This window comes from Macaca nemestrina, chromosome 5 (genome assembly GCF_043159975.1).
Source record: "Macaca nemestrina isolate mMacNem1 chromosome 5, mMacNem.hap1, whole genome shotgun sequence".
In the NCBI taxonomy this organism is placed as follows: domain Eukaryota; kingdom Metazoa; phylum Chordata; class Mammalia; order Primates; family Cercopithecidae; genus Macaca; species Macaca nemestrina.
The window spans coordinates 176,916,117-176,936,317 of NC_092129.1; the positions used below are offsets into that span (position 1 = coordinate 176,916,117).

Here is a 20,201-nt window from a genome sequence, read left to right on the forward strand (position 1 = left end):
CAATTCCACACATGGTTTGTTCAAGCACACTTAATAAGTAGCCTATTTTTTAAATGTCTTTTTAAAATGTAAATATTTGGATGAAGTTTTTCTTTGTTTTGATATATTCATTTGCTACACCAACTATGTTTTCAGAATTCATCTTTTGAACAACTTGGTTTCAGAATATGTAAAATGACTTTAAGGATCTTGTGTATCAAACCTGTCCCCAGATGTGTGAGAATAATATGTTCATAAAGCATGGATCTCGCTTTGGTTGTATAGCTTCCTCATTTACTTCATGGTCTTCAAGCCCCTGTTGACTTTCGGGGCTAATCCGCCCTCTAAAGCATTGTCCCAGGAGAGGAAAAGGGAAATGGGACCTCAGAAGTAGAAGCCTCAGGGAAGGAGTAAAGTAGAAATCAGAAGAAAAGAAGCTTCACTTGATAGTAATAAGGTTTTTAAGTAACTTCAGAAAATGTGATTTTGATAAGAAGAAAGGGAAAATTTAGACCTTAAAAAATATGGAAGAGCTACTGCCTTACAAGTGCATTTGTAGCACATCAGCCTAGTATCATGCATTCGTAGCACATCAGCACAGTATCATGGCTGTGCTGGGGAGAAGTAAATGGTGGTAATGTAACATTGCAACCTTTACTTAATGACGTGTTATTTTTGAGGTACAGTAGATAAGTATAATAGGCGAGCCTCATATATAACATTCATCTTGTAGTACAATGGTATCCATACCCTTGATACGAAGGAAAATTGACTTGGTTTGTGCATTTGAATAATGAAATAATTTTTTAAAACTCAGTGACACATACCATCTCTTGCCAAGACTAGACCCCGTATTTTAGTTCCTAAATTAGATGTTTAAATTTAAAAACATTTTCAGACGTACTTAAGTACTTCCACAGTACTTTTCTTTTTTTCATATATAAAACAGATGGAACATACACTGTTCACTTTTTCTTTTCCCCTTGAGACGGAGTGTTTGTGTCACCCAGGCTGGAGTGCAGTGGTGCAATCTCAGCTCACTGCAACTTCTGCCTCCCGGGCTCAAGCAGTTCTCCCTGTCTCAGCCTCCCGAGTAACTTGGATTACATGCGCCCGTCACTGCACCCGGCTAATTTTTGTATTTTTAGTAGAGATGGAGTTTCGCCATTTTGGCCAGGCTGGTCTTGAACTCCTGACCTCAGGTGATCCGCCTGCCTCGGCCTCCCAAAGTGCTGGGATTACAGGCGTGAGCCACTGCGCCTGGCCCACTGTTCACGTTTTGAATGGCATCATTTTATAGCTGTAGAACTAAAATGAATGTTTGCCCCCCCTTTTTTTTTTTTTTTGAGGCGGAGTCTCGCTCTGTCGCCCAGGCTGGAGTGCAGTGGCACTATCTCGGCTCACTGCAAGCTCCGCCTCCCAGGTTCCCGCCATTCTCCTGCCTCAGCCTCCCGAGTAGCTGGGACTACAGGCGCCGCTACCCCGCCCGGCTAGTTTTTTGTATTTTTTAGTAGAGACGGGGTTTCGGTTAGCGAGGATGGTCTCGATTTCCTGACCTCGTGATCTGCCCGTCTCGGCCTCCCAAAGTGCTGGGATTACAGGCTTGAGCCACCGCGCCCAGCCCCCGATTTTCTTAAGTAAAACTGTACTTTGAACTCCTACCTCCAACTTAGTAAAGAGCAGCTTAACACAGAAACAAGATTCTTACTGATAAAATATTAGGTTTCATTGTTAAGTTTATCTGTCTATAAGCTCATCCTTAGAGGATATTTGAGGAGGAAGAACACCTTGCAGCTGACTTGCAAACATCTCAGTCGTTTATTTAGGGCGCTTATGAATGTTACTAATGGATTCTGTATGAATTTGTATCCCTTTTCATTTATACAAAAACCTGGGCTTTTATATTAATTATATCATCTGAGGTTCTAAGGTTTTTCTTTTTTTAGATTTTGAAATTATTTAGGGATAATAGCTCTTAGGTTTGGGTACCACTTTGCTGCATTTTAAGAAAGTGGGAAGGGAACTCATTTATTAAACATCAGTCATGGGCTGTGTTTGTTTTCTAGTCATCATATCACACACCTTCACGACAGCTCACTGAAGGAAGGTGATACTGTTCCCATTTTGTAGATGGAATAGACAAAACCTGAATTTAAGTAGCTTGCTCAAGGTTACATATAGAATATGGAAAGTTCAAATCATCTCAGTAATGAATACACCATATATACTTGCTGTACTGTATCTATGATAATTCAGTTACCCACAATACCATTTTAAATTTCTGTTAATCACATATCTTTAAAGTCTCCTTGATGAACAGGATCATGGTCTTTAAAACATTTTAATGGGTTGATTGCATTTTCAAGCTCTAAAGGATTGAAAGATCTGTCTTCACGTTGAAGGTGAGAGTGAAGTATCTGCTCTTGGGTTATAGAACCAGATAGTATAGAACTAAGATTATAGGGTGAGGCTGCTTTTATGTTTTATCTTTTTTTTTTTTTTTTTTTGACATGGGGTCTCACTGTATTGCCCAGAGTGGAGTGCAGTGGCATGATCTCAGCTCACGGCAGCCTCTGCCTCTTGGGCTCAAGCAATTCTCCTGTTTCAGCTTTCCAAGTAGTTGGGACCACAGGCACGCACCAGAGGCCTGGCTAATTTTTTTGTTGTATTTTTGGTAGAGACAGGGTTTCACCATGTTGCCAGGCTGGTCTCGAACTCCTGAGCTCAAGTGATTCACCCACCTTGGCCTCCCAAAGTGTTGGCTTACAGGTGTGAGCCACTGCGCCTGGCCCACAGGGTAAGGCTTCTGTCTGGTGTGTTATGTTATGGATTTTGCTTAATAGGCACAGTGAGGCATTAAAAAGAAAGTTCAGTATACCTGTAGAAAGGATAATCCTTATTTAAAGTCTCCAAATTGCAGTCAAAGATGTTTTGACTGTGCCTTTTTTTGGTTCCCCTGCTATCCCATATGTAGACTTCTGTCAGTAGCCATAGCAGCCTGTCCGTCACCTTGTTGACATGTCTCCCTCTGGACTGTGAGCTCTGTATCTGGCTTGTTTTTCATACCCAGCTTCTAGTTCACAATTATGTAGAACCCTGTTACTGTTTGAAGAAGGAACAAGAAAATGTGGGCCAGTTTTCATTTGCCATTCTTCCATGTGAGTTAGTATGGTTCATAAGTATTCCTGGTGATACGCTAGTATCATTGGCAGTTCTGTGAGGTTGAACAAAGGGGTGGTGTGGTGTGCTAGCATGCGAGTTAGGAGACCTCTGGGTCTTGACGGTACCCTAGCCACTAACCAAAGGCAGCTCATCCTTGGAGTCTCGGTGTGCTCTTTTGTGAATTGAGAGATGCTTGAAGTGTCTGCCCTAAATAGTCTTAATTCTTTGACCTACAAACCCTTATTTAATTCAATGTTGTTATAAATGATTCTTCCCTTAAACCTAGTTTTTATTTAGCAAAAGAGAAAAAAAAGGAAACGCTCAGGTCAGGCTACCTGGGTTTGAATCCCAGATCCCCTCTTAGTTGTATGATACTTCAGGTTTTGGTGCCTGCCTCCTAAGGTTGTTAGGAGTTACTGTGTGTAGCTGCTTAGAACATTTGCCTGGCTCTCAGTAAGCCACATAAGTGACTGCTCTCATTTTTGCTGTAAAGCACCATACTGTAGTAACATCCCATGAAGCATGGGATGGGGAAGAGTATATGGTACCTTATGGACTTTGATGTGGTGAGGTAGTAGTTAAATTCTGCATATGTAAGCTAAATAGTGTTCTTTTTTTAACTAAAGGATGAAAATTTCAAGATGGGCATGTAATATGGCTAGCACTGGATTTAATGATGAACAAATAAGGCTGGCAAGGGGAGTCTTTGTTTTGTCATAAATCTCTTACACCTGCACATCCAGTTCTTTTTTAGAACATGTTTGAAGAGACTCCATATTTCCCAGTGAAGTTGTTGGGGTTCATGTTATTTTTGAAAATCATCTTGGAATTTATTTCAGCATCAGACTGAACCACCCAAAGAAAATCGGTCTATTTCTGAACAGTTTTTTCAGAAACCATTTCAGTCTCATCAACCCAACATTTATAGAAATAGGAGCTTAAGGCCTAAAGGCATTTTAGAAAGGAGAGTGAGAAATACTGTAGTCAAGAGTAGTGTTCAGATTGAGTACATCAAGCATCTGCTCTGCTCTGTCACACACATCCTCATTTCATCTTCACAACTGCCCTGGGTAACCTTGTTATCTGTAGTGAAACAGCCTCAAGGAGCGCAGAGGCACCCACTCCTCAGGTTTGGTCTGCTGCTGTTTCCGGCTTGGTTGGAATAAGGTGTACGAGCCCTTCGGCAGGGAGCATGTTCTCAGTAGTGCAGAGTGCACTCACCTGGGTTCTAGCTTCAACACTTAGGATTTGCTTGATATTTTATATTCTCTGGGGCACTGCCTGTTTTTTTATTTTTATTTTTATTTTTTAATTTAATTTTATTTTTTTTAGACGTAGCCTCTCTCTCTGCCATCCAGGCTGGAGGGCAGTGGTGCGATCTCGGCTCACTGCAAGCTCCACCTCCCGGGTTCATGCCATTCTGCTACCTCAGCCTCCCGAGTAGCTGGGACTACACACTGCCTGTATTTTTTTCTGCTATCACACTCCAGAGTCAAGCCACATTTATAAAGACTGTCTGGGCAGGGCATGGTGCCTCACTCCTGTAATCCCAGCACTTTGGGAGGCTGAGGTGGGTGGACCACTTTAGGTCAGGAGTTCAAGACCAGCCTGGCCACATGTTGAAAGCCCATCTCTACTAAAAAATACAAAAAAAAAGGCCGGGCGTGGTAGTTCACTCCTGTAATCCCAACACTTTGGGAGGCCAAGGCAGGCAGATCACCTGAGGTCAGGAGTTCGAGACCAGCCTGCCTAACATAGGGAAACCCCATCTCTACTAAAAATATAAAAATTAGCTGGGTGTGGTGGTGCATGCCTGTAATCCCAGCTACTTGGGAGGCTGAGGCAGGAGAATTGCTTAAACCCGGGAGGCAGAGATTACAGTGAGCCGAGATCGTGCCACTGCACTCCAGCCTGGGAGATAGGGCGAGACTCGATCTTAAAAAAAAAAAAAAAAAAATTAGCCGAGCGTGGTGGCGCATGCGTGTAATCCCAGCTGCTCGCAAGGCTGAGGCATGAGAATCACTTGAACCCAGGAGGTGGAGGTTGCAGTGAGCCAAGGTTGCGCCACTGCACTCCAGCCTGGGTGACAGTGAGACTGTCTCAAAAAATAAACATATAAATAATAAGTAATAGCTACTAACAACAACAAAAAAAAGTACAGACTGTCTGGAAAATGGCTCTGCTAAAAGGACCGGTTGCTACCATCAACAGTGGAAGATTCAAAGCAGTTGGTCCTTGGTACGCATGAGAACCGGATTTCATTCCCTTGAATTCTTCAGAGCAGTTTTGTAGAGTGAATGCATGTTAAGGCCTTGCATTTGATATGTCATCCAGTTCATAAGTTGCCTTTTCCTGGCTAAAACATAATGATTATGTATTTTTCTCATCTGTCCCTCCACTGTGGGAATCAGATCTAGAGCAGGCTGAGCCTGCAGATAGGGCAGTGGCCAAAGGGTCACTCTTAAGTGTTTTATCTCGACTCCTTACTTGAAGTCCACCCGAATAGCACACATCTGGTTTATACTGAAGCCCCCTGCCTAGAGATACTCATTTCAGGAACCACCAGTAAGCATCTGTGACCACACAGGCTTGTTGACCGATGGCCTCCCGGATCTGGTTTCAAGGGATAACCCCGTCTGTGCGTCCATGGTCTTCGCTCTGCCGCGTGGTCTTCGCTCTGCGGCGAGGACTTTGCTGTGCCGCCTGTGGTCTCCACAAGGGGCTCAGAGCTGAGTCTGAACTGCTTCATGGTCACCAGCTCCTGTCCCTCCCAGCCTTGAGAGGCTTTTCTCTCCAGATGAAACCTTTCCTTCCCGCCGCTTTCTCAGTCTCTGGTTGATTTTCTCTTGTGCCCGTCTCCATGGACACCCTCCTGGCTTCCATCTCTGTGGTTCTCCTGCCTCACTTCCTGTTCTGTTGCTTCTCCCCTTTGTCAAAATATCTCCTATGTTCTTGGCTTCCTTTTCATTGCCAGGATTTCAGGCTTTCCTTTAACTGTTCTTCTAATATGGCTTCTGCCCACAAAAGCCTGCTCTGTCAGGATCTCATGGTTCCCCACTTGCCAGAACCTTCTTCAGCTTCAGTTCCCCGGCATCAACTTGTGTATTTAACCCATTGAACGCCACCCCCCAAATTCACCTTCATTTCTTTGGCCCTGCTCCTCACTCCTTTTCTGTTGAGGAATCTGTTGACTGACTCCAAGCTCACTCAGGCTCACCATCCTGCTCTCTGCAGCAGCCTTGCAAGAGCCTGCCGGTTCTCATGGCTTCATCTGTTAACTGTTGATCACTTCAGTCCTGAGTTTTAGACCTAAATGGTTTCCTTAATGCCATTCTAACTGCCTGTGACTCATTTTCACTTCCCGTGTTTATTGTAACGCCAAACCAACAAATCACAGGTGCTTGCTTCTCTCCGTCAATCTCCCCAGTCTAACTTTTTGTCATTCAACATGACTTGTTTATCCAACCCAAAATTGCATAGAGCCCCAAGTATGGTGCTTTGTACATAAGGATTTAATAAGTGACTTCCAATTTTGGCTCTGCTGTGAATAAAATGAGATTTCAGTTCACTTTGAAATCAAGTCAGAGAACATTGAAGAAATCTGAATTTAGTTGGGGCAAAATACTTGTCGTTTAAAATATTTCTGTTTATATTTTCTAATTTATTGCAGAAGGTCTTGGGTTTTCTATTTGAGTTCTAGTGCTTGCAAACTCAATGTGATTTCTGTAACATATCTTAGGTTTGTTTATTATGAAACTTCTGCAGTGTGAAGTTCTATCTGAAAATGTTATTTAGTTATCTTCTGGGACTATTTAATGAAAGTGGGGTCATGAATCCTTAAAATTCTTGTGCAGATTTGAGAAACGTTTCTGTTATTTGGGGGTCAGTTCTTAAGTGCGGTAAAGCCAACGAGCACTTTGCTTTCTTGGTTGTTCTTACTGGTCTAACCTCCTGCTTGAACTAGTCTGCTGTCCTGTCAAATGCATCTTTTGATTTACATGTCCCTTAAATTAAAGCTGATCATGAAAATATTTGTGTGCAACATGTTTTCTAAAGTACCAGTGCATATTCCTGCTTGGTCTCAAGATGCATGAGGAATATAAATACAAGCAAAAAAAAAAAAAAAAAAATCACAATTTCGATCATAATTTCCTCCTGGAAATTTTTTTTTTTTTTTTTTTTTTTTTTGAGACGGAGTCTCACGCTGTTGCCCAGGCTGGAGTGCAGTGGCGCGATCTCGGCTCACTGCAAGCTCCGCCTCCCGGGTTCCCACCATTCTCCTGCCTCAGCCTCCTGAGTAGCTGGGACTACAGGCGCCCGCCACCGCGCCCGGCTAATTTTTTGTATTTTTAGTAGAGACGGGGTTTCACTGTGGTCTTGATCTCCTGACCTTGTGATCCGCCCGCCTCGGCCTCCCAAAGTGCTGGGATTACAGGCTTGAGCCACCGCGCCCGGCCCCTCCTGGAAATTATTTAAAAGTTTGGTCAGGCACGGTGGCTCACGCCTGTAATCGCAGCACTTTTGGAGGCTGAGGTGGATGGATCATGAGGTCAGGAGTTCGAGACTACCTGGACCAACATGGTAAAACCTCGTCTCTACTAAAAATACAAAAATTAGCTGGGCATGGTGGCAGGCACCTGTAATCCCAGCTACTTAGGAGACTGAGGCAAGAGAATCACTTGAACCCGGGAGGCGGAGGTTGCAGTGAGCTGAGATTGCACCACTGCACTCCAGCCTGGGTGACTCCGTCTCAAAAACAAAAACAAACAAAAAGTTCACACATTTTTAGACATTTCAAGTAACAGAGTGATGTTTTAGAATAAAGGTGGTTTAAGATTAGTTTTACAGGCACTGTTGGGCTGTCAGCTAGTTTGCTTTTCAGATGATGATCGTAAAGACACTCCCCGCCACACAGGTATGAGTAAGTAAGGTCTCCCCCACCCCCACTCCCATACTGAGTTTCGATTCCCAATAATTGCACAGACTGCATACTCTAATTGCTTATTAAACATTTCTAAGGAAGCCAAGATGGATCCTTGATTTAATTTTCTCATCTGTGTACCCACCCAATAAGTCAGTAGCACCTAAGATTTCTTTCCCTTCAAGATTTTATTCTAAGCAATAGAATTAAGCGTGTTCTTCATAGAAAAAGTAAGTTTTGATTAGAGGCTGTGCACACTCCGGAGAATCAGTTTTCTTTGTTACTAGTTAATAATGTTTTTAGCCTTTTCTGCTGAGAGGAAAAAATGCTTTGAAGAATAAAAAATACTAGAGCATAACAAGCTTGGGGAGTTAGGAAAAAAATATATTAGGGCAGTAAGAACCAGCATTACGTCTTCTCTGCCATGCTTGAAACATTCAGTATTAAACTTTGGATTAATCCAAAGTCTGAAAAGAAATATACCAAAATGCTAAAGCTGTTTTTGGTTAGGATGGTGGGCTTTTTTTTTTCTTTTTCAGAATGTTTGTAGTGTGCCTCTATATAATGGAAGCAATAAATGCAAATGTGAAATTTATCTGAGCCTCCTACAATGAGTCTAATAATCCCAGTGGTTGTGGACAGCTTATTTGTGGCCCCAAAAGAAATGAGCCACTTTTTAACTTGGATGCATTGTCACTACATAGTGAAAGAAAATCAAGATAGATTCTTTTTTTCTTTTTTTTTAAACAGTGTCTCTGTCGCCTAGCTGGAGTGCAGTGGCGCGATCTTAGCTCACTGCAACCCCTGCCTCCCAGGTTCAAGCGATTCTCCTGCCTCAGCCTCCCAAGTAGCTGGGACTGCAGGTGCGCACCACCACACCTGACTAATTGTTGTATTTTTAGTAGAGATGGGGTTTCACCATACTGGCTACACTGGTCTTGAACTCCTGACCTTGTGATCTGCCCACCTCAGCCTCCCAAAGTGCTGTGCTGGGATTACAGGTGTGAACCGCTGTGCCCTGTCAAGATAGATTTTTTTTTTTGAGACAGAGTCTCACTCTTGTTGCCCAGGCTGGAGTGCAATGGCATGATCTCAGCTCACCACAACCTCCACCTCCCGGGTGCAAGTGATTCTCCTGCCCCAGCTTCCTTAGTAGCTGGGATAACAGGCATGTGCCACCACACCCAGCTAATTTTTGTATTTTTAGTAGAGACGGGGTTTCACCATGTTGGTCAGGCTGGTTTCAAACTCCCAACCTCAGATGATCTGCCCGCCTTGGCCTCCCAAAGTGCTGGGATTATAGGCATGAGCCACCGTGCCCAGCCCAAGATAGATTCTTTTTTTGTTTTTGTTTTTTTGACACGGAGTCTCTCTCTGTCACCCAGGCTGGAGTTCAGTGGCGCGATCTGGGCTCACTGCAAACTCTGTCTCCCAGGTTCACGCCATTCTCCTGTCTCAGCCTCCCGAGTAGCTGGGTCTACAAGCGCCCACCACCATGCCCGGCTAATTTTTTTGTATTTTTAATAGAGACGGGGTTTCACTGTGTTAGCCACGGTGGTCTCAATCTCCTGACCTCGTGATCCGCCCACCTCGGCCTCCCAAAGTGCTGGGATTACAGGCATGAGCCACTGTGCCTGGCCCCAAGATTCTTAATAGAAAATCCTTGGAAGTATTTCTCCTTTTCAGGGACTCAGCCTTTCTCTTTGCTATTTGTAAAGTCATGAGTTCCTCTCTGCTGCCGAGTTGGTGCCAGTCAGTGCTCAGTGCAGCCACTCCTGCCACACTCCCTTGCCTCTGCAGCTTTTTGCCCACAGGAGTCCAAGCCACTTGGTCAGATCCTGACTCTTCCCTTCCGGAAACTCTCCTCTGGCTTCCACTGACATTTAGGTGACCATCAGTGCTCCACCACTGCCTGCAGGGCTCTCCAGGATCTCTCCCTCCCTGCCTTGCCCCTCCTGTGCTGCCCTCCAGGCTTCCTGGCCAGCCACCTCCACATCCTCTACCCTGCCAGGCTTGTCCAGGATCAGGGCCTTGGCAGTAATCCCTTCTGCCCAGGTTTCAGCCCCCATCTTCCCTGTTCTTAGTCTTCCTGACAACTCCCCTCATGGAAGGCCCCACACACCCTGCTCTGTTCTCATTATCTTCACCACTATCAGAAGTTACCTTGGGCCTGACATGGTGACTCACGCTTGTAATCTCAGCCCTTTGGGAGGCTGAGGTGGGCAGATCACTTAAGGTCAGGAGTTCAAGACCAGCCTGGCCAATATGGTGAAACCCCATCTCTACTAAAAATACAAAAATTAGCCGGGTGTGGTGGTGCGCACCTGTAATCCCAGCTACTCGGGATGCTGATGCAGGAGAATCACTTGAACCCAGGAGTCGGAGGTTGCAGTGAGCCAAGATCGTGCCACTGCACTCCAGTCTAGGCGACAGAGCGAGAGACTCTCTCTGTCTCTCTCAGCCTGGGCAACAGAGCGAGACTCTCTCACACACAGACACAGAAGTTACCTTGTCCTTCCATTGCCCGTCACTCACCCCTTGTGAATGTAAGCTTATGACAGCAAGAATTTTGTCACCAGCTCACCAAGTCTTAAAACAGGACCTGGCACACATGGTAGGTGTTTCATGTGAATTATTTAATTATCACACTGTGAAGTAGGTGTGTCTCCATTTTTCTAATAAGGAAATTGAACACAGGTGAAATAACTTGCCAGAAATTCCTCAACCATTAAGTGGCAGAGCTGGACACAGGTTTGCGTCCAGAGCCTTCATGTGATGATGCCATCTCCCTCATTTACTGAGGTTCTTTCTCCACGGCACCATTCACTGGACAGCCGGGAGAAGATAAGAGGTTGAATTGGCATGCTTTGGGTTCACAGATGCTTGCATCTCTGGCTGGGAACTTGTGGGGTTACGGATCAGACTGCTGCACCTTGAGAAGTTGAAATGGCATCTTGGTTGTACATAGCAGCTCAACCAGGAAGCGTTTACTAAAACAAAAACTTAACGGAAACTGGCAAGCAAGTGCATAGGCATTGCTAGAGATGGTTTCTGTGAAATTCCATTAGGTGACTTCCATAAAGGGAAGTGAAACAGTAGATCACAGCTGTAGCTTCAAAATAAAAAGTTGGTTCCTAAATTGAGTGAATTGTAACCTTAACTATTTTCTCCTTAATCGCATGACAAAGTTGCCAAATTCCCAGTGGAAACAACTCCATAACATCACAGGCACACAAAAGCTGCCACAGGAACACTGTGAGGAAAGAGACCAAAGGAAAAGACTAGCTATGTCTTTAAGAATTTATAAAAGTAGGCTGGGCACGGTGGCTCATACCTGTAATCCCAGCACTTTGGGAGGCCAAGGCAGGTGGATCACTTGAGGTCAGGAGTTTGAGACCAGCCTGGCCAACATGGTGAAATCCCGTCTCTACTAAATATACAAAAATTAGCCAGGCGTGGTGGTGGGCGCCTATGGTCTCAGCTGCTTGGGAGGCTGAGGCAGGAAAATTGCTTGAACTCAGGAGGTGGAGGTGAGCCGAGAGTGTGGCACTGCACTCCACCCTGGGTGAGAGAGCGAGACTCCATCTCCAAAAAAAAAAGAATTTGTAAAAGTTGGCTGGGCAGAGTGGCTCATGCCTGTAATCCCAGCACTTTGGAGGCCAAGGTGGGAGGATCACTTGAGCCCAAGATTTTGAGACCAGCCTGGTTGACATAGTGAGACCCCCATCTCTATTTTAAATTATATGTAGGTATTTTTTTAAAAGAATTTGTGAAAGTATACTTCTATGGGTTTTTTGTTTGTTTCTTTGTTTCTTTTTTGAGACGGTGTCTTGCTCTGTCACCCAGGCTGGAGTGCAGTGGCACAGTCTCGGCTCACTGCAACCTCTGCCTCCCGGGTTCAAGTGATTCTTCTGCCTCAGCCTCGTGAGTAGCTGGGACTACAGGCAGGTGCCACTACACCCAGCTGATTTTTGTATTTTTAGTGGAGACGGGGGTTTCACCATATTGGCCAGGCTGGTCTAGACCTCCTGACCTCGTGATCCACCCGCCTCACCCTCCCAAAGTGCTGGGATTACAGGTGTGAGCTACCGCGCCCAGCCCACTTCTGTGTTTTTTGAGTCAGAGTCCCGCTCTGTTGCCCAGGCTGGAGTGGAGTGCTGTGGCGCCATCTTAGCGCACTGCAACCTCTGCTTCCCAGGTTCAAGGAATTCTTGTGCCTCAGCCACCCAAGTAGCTGTGATTACAGGCACACACCCCCATGCCCAGCTAATTTTTCTGTATTTTTAGTAGAGACAGGGTCTCCCCATGCTGCCCAGGCTGGTCTCAAATTCATGGCCTCAGGTGATCCTCCCAACTCAGCCTCCCAAAGTGCTGAGATTACAGGTGTGAACCACCACACCTGGTTCTAAGTTTCTCATAAGGGAATAAGTAATTACTCATGTCTGTGTTTTTTTGGTTTCATAATTTTAAATCTGTAGTATTTCTCCTCTGTAAAAGTTCCCTAAATGATGTGAAAACATTTTAAAGCATACCTGGTTATCCCCAGGCTCCCTTGATGCCCGTCAGATGAGTGTGTTTTGCTGCCCTCTGCCGCTCACGGACGGTACAGCAGTGACTGAACAACCCATTCCCGGGTCTGCCCCTGGGTATTGCCAGAAAGCTGGAGAACCCTGGGAAGAAGGCAAGATTGTTAGGAACCATTCTCTCCTAAAGCCAACCCCCTACTCCAACCAGCCTAACAGTCTGTGCTCCACCCCTACCCCAGAACTAAAATGAAAACGAAAAATGCTGCTTTTGCTAAGACATCAATGAAATAATCTCGGATTTTTTAAGTAATTTGAATGGTTTGTGTTGGTAGAAAGATGAATGCAGTGAGGCAAGCCCGCGGGTCACCTATAGAGCTGCCTGACCACGCCCAACATGTGCTGTCCAGATTCACCTTGCCTCCCAAATGGAGCAGTCTGAGGACAGACAAAGCTGGCCACCCCTCGACTTTGCCTCTGTCGTGTCCACACACGTATACACACAGGATGTTTCAGATGAACAAATCAAATCTTTTCAGTGGCTGGACAGTCAGTAGTATAGTATGATGGTGAATAGCCATTGGAGGCCAGGCACGGTAGCTCCAACAGTAATCCTAGCCTGTAATCCCAGCGCTTTGGGAGGCCAAGGCAGGAGGATCACTTGACGCAAGGAGTTCGAGACCAGCCTGGGCAATATAGTAAGAACCCATCTCTACAAAAAAATTTAAAAATTAGTTTTTTATGTATTTAAAAAAGTAGCTCTTGGAATTAGCCCTTGTTTGAATCAAAACTTACCCACTCAATGGCTAGATTACCTTGGGCAAGTCACTTGTCTCAGTCTGTCTCTTCATCTGTAAAATGGGGATAATAGTAACTACAGTTATTAGTTATCCTAGGAATATTTATAAAGTCCTTGCTGTATGTCAAGGGTTTTGGCTTCTTAAAGTTTCTACATGTTAAGAAAAAGCTGATCCCGATGCCTGGCACAGAGTAGCCTTCAAATTTTCACCACTAAGAGTATTTATTTCCTCATTACATAAGCCGCGTTTATTTGTCAGCCAACTGAAAAACACTGCCAGCAACTTACTCCTCCCTGTGAACTTCTGGGAGGCCTCTCATCTTCTACTTAATGTTCGAGTTGGAAAGAATCTTAAGAGTCATCTCCTCCAGCTCTTTACCCAATGCAGGACCCTCTTCTATAACCACCTGTATGAGCACCTCTGCCTGGCCAGGTGGCCAGCCTTTGGACAGCTCAAATACTAGTTCCTCCTTGAACCCAAATCAACTTCCCTGTTGATGTCCTAGTTCTGCTCTGCAGATCTTCTTAGGAAAAAAAAAAAAAAAAATCTGCCTTCTGTCCCTTACAACAGTAAGGGGCAGCACCGCCCACTCATTTCAGGTGGCCTTGCACCTGAAATGTTGGAAGAGAGCTATCACTTCTTTCTTTGTCAAAAATCATGTTATCCAGGCCAAGGTAAAACATCCTGCAACCTACATGGGTCTTTTGAAAAATACATTCCTGGGCCGTGCACAGTGGCTCACGCCTGTAATCCCAGCTCTCAGGGAGGCAGAGGCGGGAGGATAGCTTGAGCCCAGGAGTTCAAGACCTCCCTGGGTAATATAGCGAGACCCCGTTCTCCACAAAAAGAAAAAAAAAAAAGACCAAAAAAAAAATATATATATATATATATGGAAATATATTTCCATAGAGCAATTTTGTTTTCAAGGAAACACTGCCTTTATTAAGATGATAATTGACTCCTTGAAACCTTACAGAGTCTATTGAGTTATGTAAATTAAAGGGTCCAAGTGATGACCTGAGATAAAAGATGGAAATGATTGCCATTAGCTCTCTCCCTCCAAAAACACATTCCTTCAGCAATTCCTTCCTGCTCTTCGGCACTTGCAGGCTGAATTGCTCCTGAGACTGGGGGTTTAGTAAAGGGTGGGGCTTCCTTGAAGTGCAAGGCTCAGGATGCCTTCCCCAGAGAGGCTCTGACACTGGGCTGGGGCCCAGGAGTTTGCATTTTAGCAGGTGCTGCCGGTTCTCCCACACCATGCTGCACACCGTTATCCAGGACAAGCCGTGGCTCACAGCACAATGTCCCTGAGCAGCCATGTGGCCGGACGGCACAAGCACACTGAGGGCGGGGGGAGCTTGTCACTGATGAGGCTCCTGTTGCCCAGGGCCGTGTTCTGTGCCCCCTTCCTGGTACTTCTTACCCTTTGATAGCTGCAAGGCCACCTGAAATGGGTGGGGGGTGCTGCCCCTTACTGAGCACTGAGCTCTGACCTGAGACTCCTCAAAGCATTTATTTGGCTTGTGTGCACTCATACCGCTCTCGATTTGAGATAGGTTATAATATCATTCTAGAGCTGAGCAGATTGAGGTATATGTAGAACGGTAAGGCCGCCCCGCTAGTGAGCAAGGTAGCCAGGATATGGACGTGGGTAGGCTGGCCCCAGGAGTGCCCCCACTCTCTCCAGTGAGCGGCAGACATATCCAGCCAAACACGCGTACCCCAGAGGCACCCGGAACGCCATATGGGGATCAATCATTTTCCTTCCCTGAACCACTTTTTTTCTCTCTTTTTTTTTAATTTTTTATTTTTTGAGACGGAGTTTTGCTCTTGTTGCCCAGGCTGGAGTGCAATGGCGCAATCTTGGCTCACTGCAACCTCCACCTCCCGGGCGATTCTCCTGCCTCAGCCTTTCGAGTAGCTGCGATTACAGGCATGTACCACTACGCTTAGCTAATTTTTTGTATTTTTAGTCGAGACGGGGTTTCTCCATGTTGGTCAGGCTGGTCTCGAACTCCTGACCTCAGGTGATCCACCCGCCACGGTCTCCCAAAGTGTTGGGATTACAGGTGTGAGCCCCCGCGCCCAGCCCCCTAAACCACTTTCTCCTGCAGTATTTCCTGTCTCCGTTGGTGCCATCACTTCCAGAAGAAACTCCCTTTTTGCAGACCCCCTCCATCCTCCTGCCTCTTAACAGTCTCTTATATCCAGCTCTTCTGTGGCCCTACCCTGCTCTGGGCCTTGGGAATATGTGGCAAGCTCTTGGTTCCCATATGCTGCCCCTGTGGGTGCGGTGCTGCCTTTGCCTGCAGTGCTGCGAGAGCCCTGCCCCACTCTCCCAGCTGCCAGTCTGGTCCCCTTCCAGCCCACCACCTGAGCTGCTTCTGTGGTCATTGTCAAATGGCATTCTGACCCTGTTGCTCTCTCCTGCCCCTAAAGGTTCCCCACAGCCATCAGGACAAAGTTCTCCACCATTAGCTTCTGCCTGCCCTTTGGCCCTTCTGTCTCACTGGTCCTCCTGTGAATTTGTACTCCAGCCCGGCAGCTCCCTCCCTGTGCGCACCACACTGGTGCCACCTCCTGCCTGCACAGGCTGCCCTCTCTCCCAGACACTCTGCCACCTTCAAACTTACACAAAAGTTTCAAAATAGTATAAAGAAACTCCCTATACCATTCACCTTCACCCAGATCGTGCTTAGCATTTCACCACATACAAATGCACACACCCCCCATATGTATTTTTTTCTGAGCTCTTTGGGAGTAAATTGCAGGCATACCACGTCCCCTTTCCCCAGATACACCAGTGTTTACCTTCTAACAACAAACATTCTCTCTCTTTTTTTTTTTTTTGAGTCGGAGTTTCGCTCTCTTGTCCAGGCTGGAGTGCAATGGCGCGATCTTGGCTCACCGCAACCTCTGCTTCCCAGGTTCAAGCGATTCTCCTGTCTCAGCCTCCCGTAGCTGGGATTACAGGCATGTGCTGTCACACCCAGCTAATTTCGTATTTTTAGTAGAGATGGGATTTCTCCATGTTGGTCAGGCTGGTCTTGAACTCCGGACCTCAGGTGATCCACCCGCCTTGGCCTCCCAAAATGCTGGGATTACAGGTGTGAGCCACTGCGCCCGGCCCAAACATTCTCTTATATAACTAAACTACGGTTATAAAAGTCAGGAAATTTAACATTTATGCAACGGTTTCTAAACTATAGGCTGTGTTCAGACTTCACTAATTGTCTCAGTAATCCTCTTGACGGCTATTTTGTTTCCTGGTTTGGGATCACATAGTGCGTTTAGTTGTCATGTCTTGGTCTCCATTGTTCTGGAACAGCCTCTCTTTCAGCGTCCCTGGCATTTTTAAAGAATGCAGGCTAGTTGTTTTGCAGAGAGTACCCCAGTGAGAGTTTGTGGGATCCTTCCCCTGGATCACATTCAGATTCTGCCTTTTTGGCAAGAATAGCCCTGCAGCAATGCTCTGGCCTTCCTAGCTCAGCATCTCCAGGGCCACATGGTGCTGCTGGGTTGGCCTGTGACTGGTGATGTGGATACTGATGACTTGGGAACGGTGGGGTCTTATTTATTTTTTACAACCTCCATATTCATGACCCCTCTTCTAAGAAAGCTTGTGTAGACCCCTGCAGGCACCCGCAGTCAGGGTAGGTGTCTGTCCCCTCACCCGAGTCCTGGCTACAGTGCCTCACCTGCACTGACCAAGCCATCCTGGTGTGTGTCTCTTCCCCCGCTCGACTGCAAGGCTCAGGGGACCTCATCTTGTTCACGATGGTGCCCCAGCTCCTATGGGCCTGGCACATAGTAGGCACTTCATAAAGATTCGTTGAGTGAAAGAAAGAATGAGTGAGATTTGGGAGCTGACTGAGTGACAAAGCAGAGCCCTCCAAATCTCTCCAGCTGGGTCTTCGTGTGCGGTTTTCACTGCTTTACTCATGAAGCATGGCGAAATGTTGGGGTTTCTTTTTATGCCAGATTCTCACTGAAAGCATGAAAGTCTGATCAAATCCCAAGAAAAAAGCATGGTATTTATCCTTCCTTTGGGGAATCACAAAATGGACCTGTTGTAGAAACTTTGAACCCCATCCTCGATTTTTCCATGTGTTTCTTCATGGGAGGGTGCGTGGGTGTGAGGGGAGAGTCTCTGGGTCTTTGATCGTGGGAACTCTTTGGCCCGGACAGAGTAGCAGAGAGTCTTGGGCCCCGCGCCTTGCTGCCTCTGTCCAGCCACACGCTTCGCGCACCAGTAAGGAAGTGCCTGGAGGGGCGTCCGGAAGCCTCGCAGGAGGTCACTGTCTCCCTTTGCTCTTTCAGACGCCGGAGGAGGGAGACGCACTGATGACATGTGGCCGCTCCTGCAGCTCGGGCGCCTCGCGGTCTCCAGGTGCAAGGCCAGCGCTTCCACCGTGGCTGCTTCAGGACATCCCCCAGAGCAGCTGTTCCTGGAGACCCGCCATCTTTTCTGCATCGTTTTGCAATTTGTGAAACTTAGGACAGCAGCAGCCCACTCAACCGGGTGCTCCACCCATGGCTCTGGGAAGTCACCCCTGGGCATGGCTGTGTCACGAGGGTTTTGTGGCTGAAGAACAGCTGTTGTGTGCTGTTTATGGGTGATTTCCCAGGAAACCAGTCCTACTCCCAGCCAGTAGGATGGGGATGCAGGTCCCGCCAGCAAGGACTGGCTGAACCGTGAGACCCATGCAGTCGTCCCCTTGGGTCAGCTGCCCCCACCCACTACGCTGATGGTGACTGAGGCCACACGACGGGGGGCTCTGCGTGAAGCCCGCCAGCCCCTGCCATGTGATGGTTGCAACGCATACCTTAGAGCTTCCAGTTCCGTCTTAGGACATTTTCAAAGATGAGCGTCCTCAGGAGGGGCGGTGGAGGGGGCATGTCTGGAGAGGCCTGAGGCGCGGGGAGTGCTCGGTGCCCAGGCCGAGCAGTGCCACTCTGTGAGACCAGTGGGCTCCTTCCAGCCGGGCTGCCTGAGGCCGCTGTCTGTGTGTTGGTGCCCATTGTGGGCTCCGCAGCGCTCTTTCCTTGTGCTGACGTGAATGGAGTTGAATTGCCCTGAATCAAATTAGACGGAAATAAATTGAATTGAAAGGCCTACAAATAAGTATGAATCTCTTGCTGAGTGCCAGGCTCTGGGGAGTCACAGCTGAATAAGACAGCCCCTGCCTGTCTTCACACGAGCCGGGCCCATAACTAATACTATGGACTTGCAGCAAGAGCACGTTGCAGGTGGTGGGTGAGAGTGGGGGGAGGGCGAGAGGCTTCAGGAGGAGATCTTTGAACTGAGCCTTTGAGAATGGGAGTGGGGTTTTGAAACAAGGTAAAGGTAAGAAGGACACAGGGGACCTGGGAGGCAGCAGGAGCAGAGGCGCACCGCATCTGAGGTGAAGACAGGAGAGGGCGGAGACGCGGTGCTCACTTGCCACCTGATAGAGGCACACACACGTGCGCACACAGTCACAGGCGGAGAGAGGGATCGCACCCTCAACACGCATCAGAACCACCCGGAACGCACCCACATACCTACTCCAGCAGAATCTCAGGGAGCTGACCCAGGAACCTGCGTTTTAAAACAAGCTCTACATGTGAATTCAAAGATTAACACTGTGTGTGTTGGGGGTCGGTGGTGAGCCCCTGTCAGCCAGCGGGGGGGATGGGGGTGCATTCAGTGATTTGCAGGCTGGGCCTGCCAGGATTCGCCCCTGGCACGTGAGTGAGTCATTGTTGCACTTCACCGCACAGCACAGTCGCCTGCAGGACCTGTCCACATACAGACTAGTGGGCTCCAGCCCCGAAATTCTGAGTCAGTCGGCCTGGAATAGGGCCCAGAACTGCTTTGCTGATCAGTTCCCCGATGGGTGATGCCGGTACAGGGACCTCTGAGAAAGAGATGGATTGAAGAGAGGTGAGGAATCAGCCAGACTGAAGGAAGCCGCCACTGGCTCTCCTGAGACTGAGGTGCTGGGACAGTCGCAATATTTGAAGCGCTTTGATTTGACCAGATGTGCCTTTCTCTTCTGTGTGCCCGTCGTTGGTTTCAAGCCTTCTGCGACAATGGTATGGTATTCTGGACATGTGACAGATGCCCAGTGCCCCGATCTGAAGATGGGTGAGCCTGGGCCACGCTGCCCAGTGGTCCCCGGCAGGGTCCCTTGCTCAGGGTGATGCCATCTGCTAAACGGTGCGGCAGAGACCCGTGACTCTGAGGCCGCTTAGGAGCATTTCTGGGCATCCATGCAGTGCCTTGATTCCAGCACCCAGAAATGCTTCCGGTGTTCCCAGGGTCACAGGTGGAAACCCCAGATGTCTCTTGGAAGGCTGTGCTGCCATCACCCTTGGGGCTTGGTCATGTCCTGGATCTAGGGGTGATCATGTATCAGCAGACTACACAGGATGGTAAGTCTGTTCCCAGTAGGAACCCAATGTCCCACCAGCAAGGAGCTCAGCACTGTGCTCAAGCCCGAAGGCACAACCAGCTTCCAAATTCCATCTTCGCAGGTCTATGGCTGCAGCTGCACATGGTACCAATGCTGTGCCAATCAAGAGAGGAAACCACATATGAATTTGAATGGGGAAAATTTGACATAACTGTAACAAGTTTAGAGAAGTGAGGGGTTGGCTAGTAAGACGTCAACTCCAATCATCCAGGAAAAGCAGCTATAAGAAACAGTCTCTCATCCAACCGCTCCTTCCCACCTTGAGCCCTCATTTGAGAGAGCACTGCCCAGACTCGCCGGAGGGCTGAGAAGTTGCTGTTGGTGCCACAGCAGTGGGACTTGCTGGATATCCAGCTCT

The 20,201-nt window shown here is 47.3% G+C and overlaps 1 protein-coding gene across 1 annotated transcript in view; it reads left to right on the forward strand.

Moving 5' to 3' along the window:
• LOC105487379 (signal sequence receptor subunit 1) overlaps window positions 1-17,855 on the forward strand; it is a 43,507-nt gene extending 25,652 nt beyond the window's left edge. Inside the window, exon 9 of the mRNA XM_071097675.1 lies at window positions 17,706-17,855. Within this exon, the coding sequence (XP_070953776.1) occupies window positions 17,706-17,730 (25 nt within the window). The 3' untranslated portion in view covers window positions 17,731-17,855. The remainder of the gene's footprint in view (window positions 1-17,705) is intronic.
• Window positions 17,856-20,201: the final 2,346 nt, after the last annotated feature.